Below are 21,392 nucleotides of genomic sequence, written 5' to 3'. Positions count from 1 at the left end.
AAGACGGAACGTAAACAAAAGTATAGCATTTTTTTCTGTCAAGGCTACTTTTATTTAATCTAGGGAGGAAATAGCCTTATCTAATCACAAAAAATGTCAAAGAGGGTCTGAAACTTGAAACAGTTCCATTATAACGTACACTTCAAGGAGGATCAATAAAAAGCATACCATTACAACATATATTTAACAATGTAATATTATAGAAAACATTGGATTATTGGATTCATAAACAAGTTTTCATTGTACAAAGGTTTTTCACTACACTGGATTTTTACGAACATCAATTATTGCTGAATTGGTACATAGTGGTCCCGTGTTGAGGCTCGATCTCCTGGATTCCCTCCGGGGTCGTGAGAGAGGTAGGGAGGCAGTCCCGTTCCAGTGTGCAGATATCCCACTGGGTTGAACTATTCGATTATTTGGCAGTTCACAGGCTGCTGTCTGTCTCAGTTCGTCCATGTTACACTGATCTTCAGTAGGGAGAGATGAGCGCCTCCAGGTAGGCGGGAGAGGCGCGTTCACGAGGTCCCGCATCTCCTCCCTCGATCTCTGAAATCTCTCAGCCTCGAGGGAAGACCTGACCGTGTCTTCAGCGACTCTGCACGGGACCCTTTCAATAACACCTGCGGGTCAAGTCAAGTTTTATATAACCAGTTAGTGTTTTTGACAGTAGAGAACAATATTTTATATATGAAATAGATTACATTAAGTATAACAGCGTCATTTGTCACCTTTGCTCTGTTCCCCAGCCTGATTCACGGGGCTGTGCATTTCCCGCAGTTTGCTATTTAGCTCCTGATTGGCTGCTCTGCAAAGGTTCAGCTCTTTGCGGAGGTTGTGTATCAAGCCTTCATACTGTCGCTGTCTACCTGCCAGACCTTCATCCATTTGCTCTGCAGACACAACAAACAGGCAAAATACAGTAATAAGATTCAAAGTTTTAATCGTACATTGACAACACTTTAACTTACATTTTATAATGTATATACTGATTGTAAGATAGCACATCTAAACAGTCTTAACCCTCTGGGAATCTTTGTTTAGGGATCTCACTTTGCTCCTTCGCAGTCAAATGTGACCGAAGCCTTAATAAATAATTGTAATACATTTTTTGTTTATTAATGATTTTTCCTTTTTTCTTTCGCATTTTAAAATAATTTGATGGTACTACTAATTATTATTGATCTAATAATTATCATCCATTTCAACCCACTGAAGAAAAAAAATTAAACATACTTAAAAAATGTTTTTCAATGTATGCACTATTTTAGGTTAAAACAGAGAGCAGGCTATTCAAACCCATATTTTGGTAATTTTTGATTACAGCCTTCTAGTTGTAGACAAAGCAAGAACATGTGCAGTGGCATGTGTAATAGAGTAACCACTAGAGAAGTTTGTGAATTCCTTAGCTGTTCAGATATGATTTAGGAAACGTTGATTTTAATGTTCTTTAGACAATCTCATAGATGTATTTTTTAACTTTTTGTTCATGTTTTGTCAACTTTTAGATATTTTGGGTTTGAAAAGTACCAAGTTTTGTATTATTTAGTTATGAAGGGAACACATGGAAAGCCATTTTGTTACTTAGTATTTGATAACTAAGATATCTAACAAAATAAGGAATGGATGGTGATAAATAAAACACTTACAAATATTTTGCAATTAATTGTTATTTTATTTAGTTTACTGGGCCTCTTCATTTTGTTGTCACACTTAGCTCCTTGGCGGTGACACTTGGCTCCTCTAACTTTTTCAGGAAAATGAAAGTATACATTTTTGTTCAAAATATTTCTTATTTTTCATTTTGAGAGAATTTGATGGTAATAAATTATATTTATGTTATAATTGTTTAACATTGTTCTACCCATTGAAAACAATAAAAAAACATTTTTTTTACAATTTAGTAAATTCTTTTTAAATATAATAATTTAATTAATGGATTACTTAAGGTTAAAACAGATACCAGGCTGTTAAAATCCAATCTTTGGAAAGCAGATTAGTGCCATATGTTTGTAAAACGTGTAATGGCGTGGTGTAACTTCTAGGTTCCTGTGTGTGTGTGTGTGTGTGTGCGCACGGGCCTCTGTCTATTTGTGTGTCAGAGAGAGCCTTTTTTCATTTAGTGATTTTATTAAACATACCTAAAAATTTGCTCTGTTGCAGCCTTACCAGTTCAGTGTATGTGTTTGTGTGTGTGTGGACTATTTGTGAATAATTTAGAATCACCCCTTGATTGCTGTGCACTTTTTTTCTGCACAGTGGCTGGTTTGTAGTTTGTTCCACCAAAAGTTTCTCTTAGCTTTTATATTGTTCATATTACTCATTCATGTCCTATGTTGGTCATTGTGTGACAATTTGTTTGTGACCCTTTGACAAATACGAATCATAAGCATAATTTTTTTCTGTGTTCACAGAGCTAAAATGATAATAGTATTCACAGTCATCTCATTCTGATGAAGCTATGATTTTTTTACATTTCATTTTTTTACATTTAAAAAGGGTTTGAGATAACTTCTTATTAATGCAACATAATTCGGAAGGGTGGGAAACGAAGCACAAGGTAATTAATTTCGGAAAGCGAAATGAAACTGATCGCCTTCCGACACACAGAGGAGTACGGCAACTGTAGCATATGCCCTCTTTGGATAAATCTAAAAACATGATACAAAATGGAATACCTTGGAAAATGGCATTAACAGCTTTTTAAGGGCCTTATTTTTCTCTCAATTTATTGATCAACTTTTAATACATTTTAAGACCCCGCGGAAACCCTGTGACAAAATAGCTACACTAAACACACAAAACTGTTTTAAATAGGGACCTGTCAGATGCATAATTGTGTCTGTAAGCCTATAATCTTTACCCTAAACAAGCGAGTTCTGAGCAGAGAGGTTTGATGGTTGGTTTAAAAGCAAAATAACAATTATGATTCTTATCAGAATCATGCAGCCATACTTCAGACACTTCAGTATACTGAGCTGTGTCTCCATTTCTCTTATAGTGTGAATAACATTCAGACCTCGGCACTGTTGCAGCAGTAGCTGGATATTTCTCTCATGTTCCTTCTGCTGCTGGGTGAGTTTGCGATCCGCCTCTATCTGCTGTCTCTCCAGAGCTGCTTCCAGCCAACCAACCAGATTCTGCTGCTCCTCGACTCTGAGCTCCAGCTCGGCCAGGGCCAACTGCAGCCTCCTCTCCTCCTCGCGGAGGGACACGACCTTCATCCGGCACATACAGTGTTAAGCAGTTTTTAAAAGCTGGGTCTACCCTTGCCAAAACAGGCTCAATGTTACCACAGAGGCTAGAGACTAAGGTTTGACGTGGTGTACAATTTTTAAAAGAAACAACTCAGGACTGACCTTATCAAAGTATTTACACAACAAGGCTCGAGTTTCCGAGGCTGACAGGTAGCTGAGCTTGGCCATCAGGTTCATCTCCCATTGGGTGAGCATGCTTCCTGATGCCCTCAGCTGTCTCTGTCTTTGGGAGATCGCTTCGTTCTTGTACTCTATAGCGGCATCTAGAGCCTCGATGGCCTCGTCCAGTTGGAAGAGAGTGCGTTCTTCCTGTTGACAAAGTTTAAATTGTTATGGCCTACGGAGTTCATGTAACTTGTAGAGCATGGCACTGGTAACAGCTTAGGAACAGTAAGTCATGGGTTTGATTCCAAGAGAATGCATATACTAATCAAAATTTCATGTTTAGATTTTTTTAAAAATAAAAACAAGTTATCTTTACAGAGAGGCAAATTGTATCTATTTGCAGCTTTGATGTGGATGAAATTAACCAAAATGAATTCAATTCTATGTGCTTATAATGTTTAGGAAAAAACACTGAAAAGAAATGTGTATCTGTAACCAACTATAGATTTAGGCTGCAGAATCTTTTTATGTAACGTAACAGCTTTTGATGAAGATGTAAATGGTCTCAAGTCAAGAACTTGTATTGACGTTAATTGTAACGTGCAGTGAATGCAGCATTACTACAAAAGCTTAAGAATGTCACATCTTACAGCATGTAAACAAGATTGGCTGAAGTGTTCTACTCCTGCATTCACATTGTGTCAGAATTACTGTAATTACGAGATGACAGTCATCTGTTCCAGCTCTCCTCATACCCAGAAAGTATTCGTTTCTACAGCAATGCTCAGAATACCACACTGAATACCCTTAGATTATATTTTAATATAAAATTGTATGGAATTGTATATTTTTTATTTATAGTTTTGGAATCTGGCCCTCCAAAAAAAGTTGTTGAAGACCCCTGGTCTACAGTGTAATGTTTGAAAAGTTCCCCACTCACTTCTTTAGTAAAAAAAATTTGCCAGTATCAATTTGTAATATAAAAAGTTGTCATTTTTTGTTTCTTTGTATCCACACAATTTGCTGGATATGGCCTAATGCTTAGAGCGTCGGACTCGTGACCAGAAGGTTGCTGGTTGGAATCTTAGGGCCGGCGGGTAACGACTGAGGTGCCCTTGAGAAAGGCACCTTACCCCTACTTGCTTCCCGAGGCGCTACAGTGATAGCAGCCCACTGCTCCGGGTGTATGTGTGTTCACTACTCTCTGGATGGGTTAAATGCAGAGGTCATGTTTCGGGTATGTGTCTCCATACCTGACAAACAGGTCACTTTCACATATTTGAAGTTTTTGATGTGGTGGTAAAAAAGATAAATAGAATAAAGAAAAGTATATATGATGTAGTAGATCGTCTTTGCACAAAATGGTCAACAAGTGAATTATGGGCACTGCCATAAAATCATATACTAGTCATTTTTTAATACTTTTTTTAACGTGTCCTGATCGCACTTCCTGTCGTGTAAATGACATATGCATGATCTCAAAGTGAACGATACCAGTCTGTTTACAACGTAGAGAGAAGACGCGTGTGCAGATCTTGTAAGAAGTCATTTACGCGACTGGAACTGTGGTCAGGACATGTTTGGAGTACGCTGTAGAAATCCGCTTATAAATCACGTTTCGTTTATTGCAAATAACAATCGATTTGCTTCACAAGACGTTAATATGTCACCAGGAGCAGAGGGGATCGCGCTTGTGTTGGATATACAGTATGTGCTTTCAGAACTCTTGAAGGCATGGCCGCCAATCACATCCATTATATGAAGAACAAAGGGCTGCGGATTTACCCAGACATTTTCTTTATTGCTCTCCTCAAGAAAAAATGTCATCTACATCCTGGATGGCCTTGGGCTGAGTAAATAAACCACAAATTGTATTTTTAGAATGAACTATCCCTTTAACCATTAGGCCGGATGTCATTTTGGCTCTTACACAAGGGACGTGTTGGAGCTTTCATAAAATTCAAAGTATTCCCATTTATATTTAAAAGATCTTGTGGTTATTCCAACATGGCAGCCTCAATTTAGCTTTGAAGCTCTAAGTGTTTCAAATACTGTGACGGATCTATTATATCTATTCATTGCATCATGCCGTATATTCTGCCAACAAAGTTTGCATAATGGAGCAGAGACTGAGCAGTAAAACCCTTTAATACTTTTCCATTCAATAAAAACAGGGATTTCTACCTCAGGAGAAAGCAGATTGCCCTGTCTCAGTTTGTCGTCCAGCTCCACCCTCTGCTGGAGAAGCTGTTCTTTCTCCTGTCTGAGGTTGGAGATCTCCTGTCTGATCTGCTCGGAGTCTTGTGCGCTGCTACTCCGCAGAAGACCGTTCCTCTCGATCAGCTCCCGCTCCAGAGATTCGATTCGGTTCGACAGGGTCACCAGGTCTTTACTGAGGGCCTGCAAAACAATGAGATCAAAAGGTTATTGAATAAAAAGGGGTTCAATAACCGGTGATGGGACACAGCGAAGTGTATAGGTTCTTTAAGACCTGACTAGATCGAAGCTTTTTGGATTCCAGTCCGCTGCGCTCCATCAGCAAGGCCTCCTTTTTGGCTAAGATCTCTTCTCGTTTGGTCAGCTCTCCTTCCAGGCCGTCTAAACCCCGCCGTTGTTCCAGAACCTTCTCCATTTCCTCATCGAGCCAGCGTTTCTGCTCTTCTATCTTCTGCTCAATTAAATTTAAAAGCTTTGAGCCAAACATGCAATTCAGAGATAATGCTCAAATATCTCAAACCTCTCCTGAAAAGTAATCCAATAACAATAATAATATTCTTTCAAACGTATGTGAACGCAATAAACACCATTTATACTCAAGTAAACATTCGAGTAAACAATTTCCACTACCTGCTGCTCTTCTAATGATACAACAGAGCCATTGCTTCCGCTCCTTCTCTGCCTTTGAAACGCAGCGATTTCCTCTGTCTTTATCCTCAGGATCTTCTGCTGCTGTTCGTTCTTAATCTCCAGCTCCTGCGCAAGGATTGAGAAGGTTTGACACAGATCAGGTCATAAAAGACACCAAAGTAACTGAGAGGTCCCTGAGCAAATTGTCTGGATACAAGAAACAAAAAAATGACAATTGATTCTGCAAAGCATTTTTTTGCCAAAGAAGCAAGTGGGGAACCTTTCAAAACATTACTATTTAGATGAATTAATTAAAGTCAAAACAATGAAAGTAAAAAACGCTTATCGTTCAACATAAAAGTAATCCCTGCCCCTTGTAACGTTAAATTAGCGTTTTATAAAGCGAATCAATTTATGTGAACAATACTTTACTATACTGCTATAATACTGAACGATATTGTCGCATCTTCGTGTGAATTCCAATAGCATTCATCATGTCCCCCAAGAACTTGTACTACGAGTTCTGGAGGGAGATGAACAGCTGCTTTTCGTAAATATAACCGTATTTTCATACAAAATAAATGCAGTTAAAATAAACCTCAGATTTTCCTTATCTGAGACAACAATTCGCGTGGTATACCCTTCCTGCGTTTTACGGTCTCTCCACTTATTTGAAATGTTAAGGCGCCAGTTGACTAGCCATGCTGTAGTCCATTAAAGGAATAATTCACCAAGAAATAGATGCCATATTATTTTGTCAAGAAACACACGTGAACAAGTGATATTATCAATGTGTCATCATATCAGAATTTAGCTCTCAGACGTGCTCAGACGTTCACTGTAAAAAAACTCTGAGTCTAATATTCGGGAGCAAATATCTATTCACAAAGTACAAACTGCTTATAATCTGTCCAACGTTTAGAAAAACTAAACTACTAGCAGAACAGAAATCTCACACTTCATCTTTAATTCCATTTACAATATTTCCCAGAGGATTCATTCCTCACCTGCGCTGCTAAAAACACAACAGTGAGTCAGCTCACCTTGACTCTGTGTTTTCCCTTCTGCATCTCACTTTCCAGTCGTCTCTTCTGCTGGCTCTCCTCTCGCAGACGCCGCTGCAGCAGGTCCTGCTGCTGTCTCATGCTCTGCACATTCCTCTCGAGTTCATGCACGCGCCGCTCACTCTGCGCGGACAGGCTGGCGAGCTGAGCAGTGTCTCGCTGCTTCTGCTTTAACACCTGCACAAATAAAACACATGCAGTTACATTTTCAATACAAGAACCGAATCCTCTGTTTTAAAACCTTGCGAGATAAGGTCCCACCATGGTTCGGTTGCTTTCTGCACATCAGATTTTACATCTGCACTTAATTTGCATTGCCATGCAGTAAACAGTACTGCACATTTAGTAGGTTTTAAAGATAAAATGCGGGTTACAGGCAATGTCATGCAATCTGACTTCTCTACCCTGTTGAATGCTTGTTTGTTCACTGATTTGATATAAACGGTGGATATGGCGCCGGATTAGGAGATTGTTTGAAACTGATAGATGGCACGGTCCCAGTAGTAAAAAGATGCTGGACATGAACGGCTGTGTTTTGTTGGCAATCGGCGTGTATGTGCATAATGTTGTGTGCTCGTGCTGTAGTTCCGTCCCACTGCCTACCTCCAGCAGCTAGTGTTTTTCCCTATTTTTAAACAAACTAAACATCTTCGAAGATACAACGGATGCAATTCATCTGTATAGGTTCCCAAGATTAATAGGAGATCAGCAGAAACTGCGTGTGTTACCCGATCTTTAAAATGTTTACTGAAACCGTTTTTTTTTAAGCTTAAGGACGAACAGATGTTCGACAAAAACGGTTTCCATGCTGTTAACCATCTTGTTGTGTAATGAGTGTTTCACAGACAGAATGCAGCAAATTTGAGACGTGCTGCAGCTATAACCACAAAAAAATCTATTAGTTCTTGTTTTTAGCAACATACCACTTGTACAGATGAAGACGTGACAACATTACAGAAAAGCTTCTACATTGCCTTTCAGGAAGGCGAGGCAAAGACACAGACCTGAACTTTGCTCTGTGCAGCTGCGATCTTTCTCCTGCACTCCTGGGCTTTGGAGCGGTCAGCTGCGTCACGGCCCCCCTGAAGCTCCAGGTCCTGCAGCTGCTTCTGAGCCTCTGTGAGTTCAATGCGAGCCTGTTCCACTTCGGACTCGAGCTCAGAGATCTTACAACTGTACTGCTTGTTCATGGCCTGGGCATCTTTACCTGGAGAGAGAATGAGAAGGGGATACAAAAATGAAATAATCATTGAAACAGCAGAGGGAATCAATATAAATATATAATTTGTGCAACCATAATATTTCATGTCTGAGCTGTTTTCCAAGTCCTTTTCTCTTTCTCTATGGAGTCATTTTCAATATGAGCGATCCAATGAAAATTACAAGCATAACTAACTCACCTGTTTTGATCAGCTCTTTAATGAGATCCTCCTTCATGCGGATGGTTATGGAGAGTTCTCTGATCTTCTGTTGGGCTTGAAGAAGCCCTCTCTCTGAGTAAAGCTCACCTCCAAAGCCTCTCACACTCTCCCACGCCGAGCTTTCTCCAATGCTGCTGTTAGCTGAATCAAAACAAAAGGCTCCGTTTACAACATCAATCTCAAGTAATGCTTCACAAATAGATTACATTACATTAATGCATTTGGCAGGCGCTTTTATCCAAAGCGACTTACATTGTATTGTATTATACATATAGTTTCTGACTATGTGCAATACCCTGGGATCAAACCCACAACCTTGGCATTGCTAGTGCCATGCTCCAACTACTGAGCCACATGAAAGCTACTTTGGTTCTAGATACTAAAGATGCACTGATATATTGTTCAAAAATCTGTATTAATAATATTCAGAAAGTTGAGAAAAATTAATTTGATCTTCAGAATCGGTACATATCACTTTAGTGAAATTTACACAATACATCTCTACACATTCTCAATGGGAGGGTCTGCAAATTTGTAGCAACAGGCTTATTAACTTACCATGTAAGTATTGCTGCATGTCCATAGAAGAAGTAGAGAAAAAAAATAACAACAAAGCTCTCAAATGCATTTAAAGGGATACTTCACCCAAAAATGAAAAAATATATAGATTCTGTTGAACACAAAAGAAAACATTTTGAACAATGTAGGACAGCAAACAGTTCTGGTGCCCATTTGACTACCATTGTATCTTTCCTACTATGGGAATCAATGGGGGGCAAAATCTGTCTGGTTATAAGAATTCTTTCTCTGTGTTCATCAGAACAAAGACATTTATACAGATTTGGAACTATTAAGTAAATGGCAGTGTTTCCCATACAATGCATTTACTTAAGCGGTTCCCCAAGGTATATTAATGGCCGCCCAAGTATATTTGTCACTTTTTTTATCCATCCGTGCTAATGACAGTATCTGCGTTCGGATAACAAGTGGATAAACAGCACTTACACATCTTCTCTCTTTCCTGACTTGTTTGGTGAGAGTGGAACCTGGCAGCGTGAGTACCCTCGTGCACGTCCTCATCTTCCATGTTTGCATGCATTCTCTCTTAAAATGAAATGATAGGGGGTTACGGGGTCGCGACGCGCATGCGCATGCAGTGCTCTTTTTTGCAGGCGCGACGGCGCCGCAAGAACTTTTCATAAAACCGCAAGTACATCGCAGGTCATGTGACAAGAAGCAACCAGCCAATATAGACAAACTCAATGAAAATGGAAACAAAGATAATCACAGCATAACTACAGTTGTGTGAAAAAGTATTTGCCTCCTTCCCTATTTTTTTTTTGTTGCATATTTGTCCTGCTTAAATTATTCAGATGATTAAAAAAAACTTGTTTTTTAATTACTCAAAGAAAACCAGAGTAAATACAAAAAATGGTTTTCTTTATTAAGGGAAAAAAGAATCCAAACATTTCTTACCCTATGTGAAAAAGTAATTCATCATAACATGATCTACAGAAATTCGAGAACAGATAAGAAACAAAGTAATTGAAATGTATCAGTCTAGAAATGATTACAAAGCCATTTCAAAGGCTTTGGGAGTCTATCGAACCACAGTTTGAGCCATTATCCACAAATGGAGAAAGCATGGAACAGTGGTAAACCGTTCCAGGAGTGGCCGGCCTACCAAAATTACTCCAAGAGCTCAACGACGACTCGTCCAGAAGGACATAAAAGATCCCAGAACAACATCTAAAGAACTTCACTCTAAGAAAAATCCTAAAAGAGAAAATCTGGCCTTCGGTTTGTGACCTCAAGATTAAACGCATTTGGGTTATGCAGCAGAACAATCAACCAAAACACAAGAGCAATTCGACCTCTGAATGGTTGAAGAATATCAAAATAAAGGTTTTTGAGTGGCCTAGTCAGAGTCTGGACTTAAATCCAATTGAAATGCTGTGGCATGACCATAAAAGGCTGTTCATGCTGGAAGACCCTCCAATGTGGCTGAATTAAAACAATTCTGCAAAGAAGAGTGGGCCAAAATTCCTCCACAGCGTTTGTGAAAGACAAACGCTTGATTGCAGTAGTTGCCGCCAAGGGTGGCACAACTAGTTATTAGGTTTAGGGGGCAATTTCTTTTTCACATAGGGTCAGAAATGTCTGAATTTTATTTCCCTTAATAAATAAAACCATCGTTTAAAAACTGCATTTTCAATTTACTCTGGTTTTCTTTGTGTAAAATTAAGTTTGATGATCTGGATCATTTAAAGGACCCAGTCTTTGGCTGTTTTAGAGGCTTTGGTTATGTCTTTGGGGTGTTTAACAATGGATGTTCATGTTCATGTAATTTCAAAAAACGCTTTATATTTAACATATTTCAAGTCTATTGTTCATCGCTGTCCCTCTACTAACAGAACGACTTGATTTCTCCCAGTCTATATAAATGCCCTCCTTCCGAAACGCTCTGATTGGAAAAGCTGACCAAGTCTTTAGTGATAGGCTTCCACTTCTCAGGCTGTTGTGATTGGTCGGTGCCCCTCTCACGTTTTTTTTTCCTAAACTTTTGCTTTTAGCAATTAACAGTAACAATGGCGTCAACTTCACTATCAGTTAAAAACATGCAGATCGATCAAAGTGTAACGGAGGTCCATTAGTTGATTGGCAAATGTCAATCTTTCTTAGAGATCGCAATTTTTGTTTCTTCTATGGTGAGGGGAATGACACCTGAACAAATGGCTTCAGAGCGGTAATATATATTTACACTAATAACAGAAGCGTTAGCTTTTCTTTTTTATATTGGACCCGAGTTGGATAAATAAAACAAGCAGATTGACCAGGAGATATTTGCAAGCAGGACTTCAATGGACATTTCGTAAAAGTGTTTAAGAGGTATGTGCACACACACACAATATCTTACTGTTATTTGACCGTTGGTTATATGAGAATGCGGGTAGCTGTAGGACTGTGATGAAAGTATTTTAGCCCATAGCTCAGTCAAATGTTTACAATCTCTTATAACAGAGCACTCTTCTCATAGGCCTCGCTCCTTTTTTTGGTGTATTCCTGTGGGGGGAGGTTATTAAAAGCACCTATGAGACTTCTGATTGCATTTCTATCTAGAAATTAGGACTGTAGTTTTGAAATATGTGATTAGTTATTGCAAAGACACTCTCTGTTTATAATTCAAATAGACTTCCGTTACGCAGCCTATGTTTCTCTAGATAAGGGATCCTATGGGAAACACTGAATGTTGAGTTAATTTTCTTTTTTGGGTGAAGTATCCCTTATATAACATATTAACATGGTCTACATTTAGAAGACGGAGTAAAGTAATTAATATAGAGTGGCAAGAAAAAGTATGTAAACTTTTAGGAATTTCATGGTTTCTGAATAAATTTGTCATAATATGTGATCTGATCTTCATCTAAGTCAAGGGTATTGACAAACATAACGTGTCTAAAAATTCTGATCTTTCATGTCTTTATCGAACACAGTCATTCAACATTCAAAATGGCAGTGGAAAAAGTAAGTGAACTAATTAATAGAATTAATAACTGGTTGACCCCCCTTGGCAGCAATAACCTCAACCAGGCGCTTCCTGTAGCTGTGGATCAGACCTGCAGTGTATGGGCCTCTTCAAGTCAATTCATAGCATCTCTATTGGGTTGAGGTATGGGCTCTGACTTGGTCATTCCAAAAGGCGGATTTTGTTTTTCTGAAGTCATTCTGTTGTGGACTTGCTCCAGTGTTTTTAGGTCTTGTCCTGTTGCATCCCCCACCTTCTACACAGTTTCAGCTGATATACAGATATTCTCACATTATCCTGAAGAATTGTCTGATATGCTTGACAATTTATCTTCCCCTCAATGATTCCAAGCTGGCCAGGCCCTGATGCAGCACAGCAGGCCCAAATCATGATGTTTCCTCCACCATACTTTACAGTTGGGATGATGTTTTCATGATGATATGCCATGACCTTTCTACACCAGATGTGGTGCTGTGTGTTTTTTCCAAATAGTTCAATCTTAGTTTTTTTTCAGTCCACAAAACATTTAGCTAATACAGCTGTGGAGTGTCAATGTGCTCTTTTGCAAACTTCAGGCGTGCAGCAATGTTCTTTTACAGAAAGCAATGTTCCTTCGTGGTGTCCTGCCATGGATACCATGGTTGTTCAGAGTTTTACGTTTTGTAGACTCATGAACAGAGATGTTAGCAAGTTCCAATAATGCCTTCAAATCTTTGGCTGTCATTCAGGGTTTTTCCTTTACCTCATTGATTTGTTTTCAATGTGCTCTTGGTGTCATTTTGACTGGGTACCCACTTTTTGGTAGAGTAGCAACAGTCCCAAAGTTTCTCTATTTGTAGATTGTTTGCCTAACTGTAGACTGGTGAATTTCTAAAGTCTTTGAAATAACTTTTTAACCCTTGACAGATTTATGTAAATCAACAATTCTTGATTGTAGATCATCTGAAAGCTCTTTTTGACGAGGCGTGGCTCACATAAGTGTGTTTTTCTTATGCAGAGCAAACTCCAAAAGTTTAAGGGTTTTTTGTCTGTCAAAGTAGCTGTAGTCCACAACTCCAAACGTATTATCTTAATGAGACTCCGGGTGTGCTAAAACCTGACTCCAAATTGAGGTCATTAACTCAAGGGTTCATATACTTTTTCCACAAGCACTTGTTTCTTTTGGTTGTTCTCAATAAAGGCATGAAAGACCCCCAAAAATGTTGTGTTATTTTTTTTCATGTTTGTCAATACCCTTGACTTAGATGACGATCAGATCACATTTTATGACAAATTATTCAGAAAACCATGAAATTCCAAAAGGTTCAGATACTTGTTTTTGCCACTGTACTTTACACTGCTGGACCATAGTGTGCACAAACTGTAACTCCCAAGAGATGTTTAACTTACATGTACGTCTAGCGTTCTGGACAGCTGGAAATAGGTTGTGCCCAAGCACTTGTGACAGAGGTGCCCTGCTCGCAGCAGAAAATCCTTGATGTACTGGGGCATCTTTCTTTGTCCAGGTAACATTGATGGATCTGTTGATAACAGTAAACAGTTTGGATACAAGCAATCTAAACAATGCTGGTAAATAATAATGTGATCACCCATACTTGAGTTGGTCCCTGCAGGCTTTGATGGGTCCATCTTCACCATCACGACTCGCTCCATTCCCAAAGGTCTCGCAGTGAGTGTTTTCAAACCCGTTCTCCCACTGCGCATGGTCTAAAAATGAGCTGCCATCAACTGACACACCAATTCCAGCCTAAAAACAGTTATAACAATACAACAAAAACAGCATTATTAACATTTCATTGAGTAGATATGCCATGAAATATTTGTCATTTGTTCACAAATGAAATGTCTAGTATATGAAACTTAGCGGCATCTAGTCATGAGGTTGTGAATTGCAACCAACGGCTCACTCCACCCCTCCCTTTCGACCACTACGGTGGCTGACAGAAGACAAACATGTGGTCACATTGTCATTTCTTTGCCGAAGGAGATAACGTATTTATGAAACATGTTCTGTAGAGAAGTTTGTCCATTTAGGGCTACCGTAAAACAACATTTTTAATTCCCTGCAAGGGGCTCTGCTTTGTATGTAGATTCTAAGGTAATTCAAACATAACACTTCATTATGTCAGGTCTTTAAAAACCTCGGAAGACATAGTCATGTACATTATATTGCATTTGAATAGATCATCCAAAACATTATACAAAGCACCTTTAAATTTTATTGCTATAAAGTATGTGACAAAAATAAGCATCAAATGTGTAAATGGGACCTCATTCTGATTTTTACATGGCAATGCGATAAGCGATTCAAGATGCATGTTTACTCCAAACAGCTCTGTCCCAGTGGCGGAAGCTGTGGTTTGCACCTTTAATTAAAGCTGACGGCTGTTTGAGGTTGAAGACGCTGCGAGACAAATCAAAACGTATTATTTACCTGTCTGTTGGTGGATCTGCCTCCATCGGCGTCATAGGGAGGAGTCAGATGGCCTGTGCCGTCAGATGTTTGAATTAGAGAGTTAATGGGGGCGGTGTGAGGTCTGTGTCTCAAGTGCAGGAGCCCCCCTCCATCAGGCTGGGCTAACAGACTGTGAAGCTCAGCTATTAGATCCTGCTGCTCCTGCAGCTTATCACTCTAGAAAACCAAAAAGAATGATGTCTAGTAATAGCATCCAGAACATGCCGTTTTTAAAGGTGTTATAGAGAGACAAATTATTTGACAAAGGTAAATACTTAGGCTTCTGGGATTGAAAAAAATGTTTTTATCTGGTTTTCCCAAAATGGGTAATAGGATTGCAAGTCTGGTCGAAATGTAGCCGTTTCTCAGTAGGTGTCGGCTAGTTTGTACCACATGCGGGTTTGTAGTTACCATCTAAATAGTCATAATAGGTGCATGTGTAAGAATTACTTTTTTTTAATGTAGGAATTATGCAGTAAGAGGTTGCTTACAAACAGTGGAACAAATAAGTACAAATCAATTCAATCCATGGTCTAAATGTGTTTAGGTATGTTTCATTCCAAGTCCATTTTTTCATAACAGTTCTACAGTTTTCGTGCCAATAATTTCTCAAGACACACCCGAGAGACATCTCGTCACAAGACCACAATTATCTATCCATCTCCGCATAATCTTTCAGCTTTTTTTCCCTTCTCTACTGTTTTATGCTAAAATGTCTTTTCAGTGGAGCTGTTTTGCATCAATTTTTCAATTGTGAAAAGCGCTATAGGAATAAAACTGAATTCAATGAATGTGTCCCGTCTTTCACAAACACAGACCAGCGCACATATAATTAGCACAGCACGCAGCAAGTCTTTCTTTATTTAGATGCTTTTGCAAGACATTTTGTGATTTTTGCTAGATGATTGACTCACCTGCTGTTTGTATTGTTCCATGGCATCTTCCAACGCAGCCAAGAAGTCTGTGTTTTCTTGTTCTAGTTGCTGTATCTGAGCCTGCAGCTGAGAAATGCCGTTTTCTCGGTCACATCCCCAATCTGCTTTTACTTGATCCTTTACCATAAAAAAACCCATGGACATGAGAATGACATATAGTTCAACTCATACGTTTAAATGTCCTAACAGAACTTGAAAATGTTAGTATTAAAGCCAAAAACACTAAACATCTAGTTAAAATGTTTGCATAACCATTACTCTAATACTTCTTGAGCATCAGTAAATGTTCTACAACCTCAAAGTACCTCAACATACAGAGTATTACTTCAAATAGCATCAAGTATAATCAAACAGCCCAAAATAATCTGAAAAAAAAAAACGATTAGGCAAGATACATTATCATAACCTTTATGATAAACTGTCAATATAAAGCAGTACAAAGATTTTTTTTCTTATCCAAACATAATATGCAGATTAAAACTATTATATAAAATAGCTATTTGTAAGCAAATTGCCGAGCAAAACATTGCATTACATTGGCTCAACCTATGATGGGAATTCAGGGCGGTACTTTCCGTCTGCAGAGGTGGGTAGAGTAGCCAAAATCTTTACTCAAGTAAAAGTACAAGTAACTAGAGAAATTGTTAGTCAAGTTAAATGAAAAGTCACTTTTAAAAAAAATACTTAAACTTTTTACTAAAAAAGTAAAAAACAATGCAATGAAAAAACTACTCAAGAAGATAGTTACTTTGTTTCTGATTATATAGGCCTGGCCTACTCATAAAATTAATATTAGCGGCAATATTTTTATATTACATTTTAATCAATATTTTTAATCATCATGAGCAGATATCTTTGCAATATACACACAGATATTAGAACAGAAAAACACAGAAGAGACAAGCATGTCTATAAATTTCATCTAGTCTTGATGTCAATGTACTTGAGACAACTTATTTAAAATAATAGTCCATGTCAAACTAAAGTGAACCAGCAGAGTTTTGCGTTTAAAATGCATTTAACTAAACTCGGAGCATTTCCTTAGATGATCTAGAACATTTGCAGTGCTCTCTTAAATGAAATACAAATTTTTGACTATGCTCATGTTTCCCGTGTTGTGTCACGTGTGTAAGTTATGAAACGCTTTTACTTGTAAACAAACAGTAAACAATGAACCACAAACCCATCAACAAGTTTTCTTCCTTCTATTCTTTAAATTTATATTCCTGCAAGCCCACGTCTCTGTGTCTGACAGGTAACGCGCATGTTGCTGTGTCTGACGACCAGGTTGCGCGGATATGACGGGCATTTATCATTGCTGGCGATATGACACATTTCTGTTTTGATTGTGTAGATATAGATTAATATCCACTTCATCCAATGCTCTTTGTGTTCTGTGTGTTTTTAAATTTTACGCTACGAGGAGTGATTAATCTGCTGCTTCAGATGATTCAGATCTTGCAGCAAACTGAACAAATCATTTGAACTGATTCATTAGCCTATTCAAATGATTGTGCACATAGTTAAATTAATGCTTTCAAAAGAATCGACTCAAAAGAATCAATCACTCACTTATAATTTTACTTGAAAAGTACATATTTTCAAAAATATTTGAATTTCTGACTCAAGTAAATGTAACAAAGAAAATGTAGCATGTTACTTCCCATCTCTGTCCGTCTGTCAACCAACTGCTAGATGAGGAAACTAGTGACACTATTGGTGCTGTTAAATATTCAAAGATCAACTTCCTGCAGCATACCTGGTTATTAAATGCTCCCCGTGCCTTCTTCAGCGCTGAGCTGTCCTCAGTAGAGCTGGTCTCAATGCCACTGTCCAGACCTGATGCTGAGGTCAGCCCGCTCCTTTCCTCCTCGACAGCGCAAAGCCACTCCTTCACCCTCAACAGCTGATTAGCGTTCAGCGTTCCCTCTCCCTGCAGCTCTGTAAAGAGTCTGTAGGCCGAGTCTGTGCATGTCCTGTAGTGGGCGCTCTCTGCTTGGATCTTCCCCACGTCCAATTCGAAGGGCCTCAGTCTTTTACCGGGGTCGGAGCGAGCGATGATGCGAGTTTCAGATCGCTGGCGGTTTTCAAGGGCACGTCTAAGCGCTTTAATTTGGAGCTCGAGGCCCCCGACGCGGTCCGGCTCTCCTCGGCAGTTGACGGTAGCTCGGTTTTGGATGTTACGGGCACGCTTGGCGTAGTTGAGGGTATTGAGGCTTTCGTCGAAGTCTGAGGATGAGGGGCTTATGCAGGCAATCATGAGTGTCTTGGCGTTGCCTCCGAGAGAGTCCTTTAAGATCCTAAGAACAATAGGCTGCAATTCAGTAAAAGTTTGGTGCAACAAACACGAATAATTCACTGTAAATGTTTCAAAAGCGTAATAAAAAAAATCTGTACCTGGTGATTTTAGAATCTCTATATGGTATATGGGTGCCTTTTCTCTTAGGGTCCCCTAGAGCTCCAATGACATTTCCGAGAGCAAGAAGCCCACTGTTGATCTGAATGCTCTCCTTTAGCCGCTCACCAGTGTTCCCGGTTTTAAGGATGCGCTCTGATCCAGCTAGGTCCACAAAATGGAACTTGGAAGACAGAATCTGCACGGTTCCGCTCGCTCCTCGTGAAGATCCACGCCTTTGGTCCATCAACACCGTGAAGATGGTGTGGGAGCGGCTGGAGTGAGGGTTCATCTGGGTGGCCCCTGTGTGGCGGGCCGTCTTTCCGGACTCTAAGAGACTGAGAACCTCATCAAGCCCCTCCACTTCACATTCCTTCACACCGCACAGCACTGCAGCGAAACACAAAAGATTTCCTGAATAGACTCTTAACCCTCTTACTCTAGAACATGTGCTTGTTTTATATTGGAACAGACTTGCTTTAAGAATTTTTGGGATAAAGGTATACTGTACGTAAACATTGTATTCATGTTTTCGACATAAGTCCAGTCCACAACTTACCCACATTCCCCTTTTCATCCTCTCGAATATTTATGTCTTTACTGGCTGTCTCCACTTCCAGCAGGTCCCTGAAGACCTCTTTGTAAACCTCGATGTAGGAAACTCGAACGGAGAAGTCGATGAGGTCATTCTCGTCCAGCAGTTTAAAGATCTCAGCCACGGCCCTGGGAATGATGCCCTGTTCATCCTCCCTCAAAGCGGCTGCAGCCAAAAAACCAACAGCAGGTTAATGAATAACTCGGAGCGGCAGAATGCTGAAAAGCAAGATCTCAGATGGCAAGGGGAAGGGTGGCAACTGAGCCGGGGGAGGTGTTGCTGGCGGCGAGAGCGTGCCAACTCATGGAAGCATTTTAACAAGACACAGACAAGCTTTTTCATAGCCTTGTGAATCACGTCTGGTCTAGATTGAGCCCAATTAATAATATGCTATAAGGAAGCGAAGAACGGCACGATTGTGATCTGTTTACAAAACACGTGGCTGTCACAATACTCAAGTCGATATACCTCGAATATGAAAGCATTTCTTTAAAACAGACTCACAAATGTCGGCTTCTCCGATGGTGTAGGTTTTGCCCGAGCCTGTCTGCCCATAGGCAAAAACTGTGGCGTTGAAACCATGAAAGAAGGATTCAATAAGGTGCTGAATGCAGTCAGAGTACACATCCTCCTGGGTCAAGCTCTCCTCAAAGACAAAGTCACAGTGGAAGTGACGGTCATTGCCCAAGGTGACCCTCCTCTCCTCAGGGTCTGCCGTGATGCAGCTCTCATGGTTGTGCAGAATTTCTTTGGGCAAAAGTGGTCGCACCCGGACGGCCACCTGCACGGCGGTTTCCTCCCCCTTGCTCTGGCCGACTCCTTTTGGAGACATCGCTGATCTGATTAGCAGTCCCTCATGACTTCAGAGGTCTGTGACAACTTTGGTCATCCGACAGCCACTAAATAAAATATAAAAAAAACATTTAAACAAGATCAAAAGATCAATGGTGTTCAGACTTTAACACCTTTAACAACATGCAATGTAATGTACTGTCCTACAATCATATTTATTAATGTTGATTAAAAAACGGATTTTCTAAACCATGTACTTAACAGATCCAGGTAAACACAACTACAACAATTTCAATATTTTCATGCTTGCAAAATATTATCGCAATTAAAGAAAAGCATGCTCATCACAAAGGTTTGCAAAAACAGAACGATTTTAATACTTAGGATGTGTGAGCAAGCAAAGATGTTATTATACCAAACTAATATAAAAACTAGTTAAAATTACATTAGAATTTGACAATTTTTATGTACAGCAAGTCAGCAACAGTAAAACATGGCCGATCACTTTCATTAGATGTAGTGATGCTTTGTTTCCCCAGGAATTGTGTTAAACATATATAATGGTTACATCATTTTTAGTTAATGATTTAATATTTGTGTACATTTGTATTAGATTTTACAAACTTTCAGCATTATCATAGCACATTTTGTTTCAATATCACACTATTCACTGTTTTGAATAATAAATATATTAAGATAAAACACTGTAAACTTAGCCTTGTTGTAACTATAATGTTTTAAGCCCAGATATGCAAAAATTAGTTTTTATGAGCTGTGGTTTTGAATAATAGTTTTAAACATCTACTTTTCAATTCAAACTCATTTTTGTTGGATATTACAATCTTTTTTTATGTTGCTGCGACTTCTACTAATAAATATTACAATATTTTGTTATGTTGCTTAATACATGTTTGCTGTTCTAATAAATATGTTTTGCACTTATTAGCTTTACTGTTTAAAAGACCATAAAGTGTGATCTGTATTAAGATGTAACTCACGTGTAATTTAAATGTCTTTTCTTGCAAAAAAAGGCATATGACTAGAATACTAAAAAAACTTCCGATCACCTTACATATAAATGTCGTCATGAGTTGCCACAACAATTACAACATTAATTGTTTATTAATTGTAGGTTTATCCTTAATATTGACTAATGCTGCAACAGATGCGGAAGAACAGACGTTATTTTTGTAAGATTTGTGCGACATTTTGTCGAAGTTATTTAAGTAAGAGACAAATCGCAAACTGCATGACAGAAAGAATAATGAAGAGACAATAATAATAAACAGCAAAACTTTCTGAGCTCAATGTCTAACAGCTTTGGTACATTTTCTAGTAAACATTACATTTTCATTTTTTTTTTAAAGAAACACCCAAAATAGCAAAAATAAACACAGTGGTGAAAATCTCTACAAATTTGGGGTTTCGTTTATGTTTTTTAGTTTAAATTAGATTAGCTCCGCTGCTAATTTTACAAAATTAGCCGCTAGCAGACTCCTCAGAAGTTTCAGCGAGCCTCTTTAACATACACATAACGGGCACACATCCCAGAAAAACACGAAAGCCAGGACGCTTTTGTTTCGTAGTATTTTTCATAACTCTAAACTTACTGCTTTTTCGTAGTCGATCAATCTGATCCCTTTGCCATGAATCCCAATCCCTGGATGGCTTGTCTGGATTAAGATTCAGATCAGCCCACGAGCTCGGGATGCGTCGATGTCGATGGGTGTCTGCATCTCATGTGTCGCTGCGCAGCTTGTTAGATGTGTGACATCAAGTACCGCGAGACTGGTTTTAAACCTAACTCATAGTGCGCTCTCGCGGTGCTACGATGTTCATGCGATCAGTCTGCGCAGCTCCTATTCAGTCGGCTCCCCAGATGCCTGAATAAAATATTAAAACCCAACTTCTGCGTTTATATTATTGATTTAACGACATCTCTGCTATTTTAATGTATGGATGGTTCACAAAACGTAGTGCAGTGATTTATTTTTCTTAAC

The 21,392-nt window shown here is 39.0% G+C and overlaps 1 protein-coding gene across 1 annotated transcript; it reads right to left on the bottom strand.

Moving 5' to 3' along the window:
- Positions 1-23: 23 nt before the first annotated feature.
- kif7 (kinesin family member 7) lies at positions 24-21,121 on the bottom strand. The gene is made up of 19 exons (XM_056755073.1): positions 21,003-21,121; positions 19,105-19,499; positions 18,565-18,765; positions 18,008-18,395; positions 17,370-17,910; positions 15,590-15,727; positions 14,655-14,852; positions 13,816-13,967; positions 13,610-13,740; positions 8,674-8,835; positions 8,278-8,480; positions 7,253-7,450; positions 6,210-6,335; positions 5,854-6,030; positions 5,547-5,762; positions 3,360-3,566; positions 3,020-3,218; positions 732-893; positions 24-623 (listed from the first exon to the last, which is right to left on the bottom strand). The coding sequence occupies exons 2-19, from the start codon at positions 19,430-19,432 to the stop codon at positions 259-261; spliced, it is 4,092 nt and encodes a 1,363-aa protein (XP_056611051.1). The 5' UTR covers positions 19,433-19,499; positions 21,003-21,121; the 3' UTR covers positions 24-258.
- Positions 21,122-21,392: the final 271 nt, after the last annotated feature.

This window comes from Triplophysa dalaica, chromosome 1 (genome assembly GCF_015846415.1).
Source record: "Triplophysa dalaica isolate WHDGS20190420 chromosome 1, ASM1584641v1, whole genome shotgun sequence".
Classification (NCBI taxonomy): domain Eukaryota; kingdom Metazoa; phylum Chordata; class Actinopteri; order Cypriniformes; family Nemacheilidae; genus Triplophysa; species Triplophysa dalaica.
This window is presented reverse-complemented; position numbering and strand designations above follow the sequence as displayed.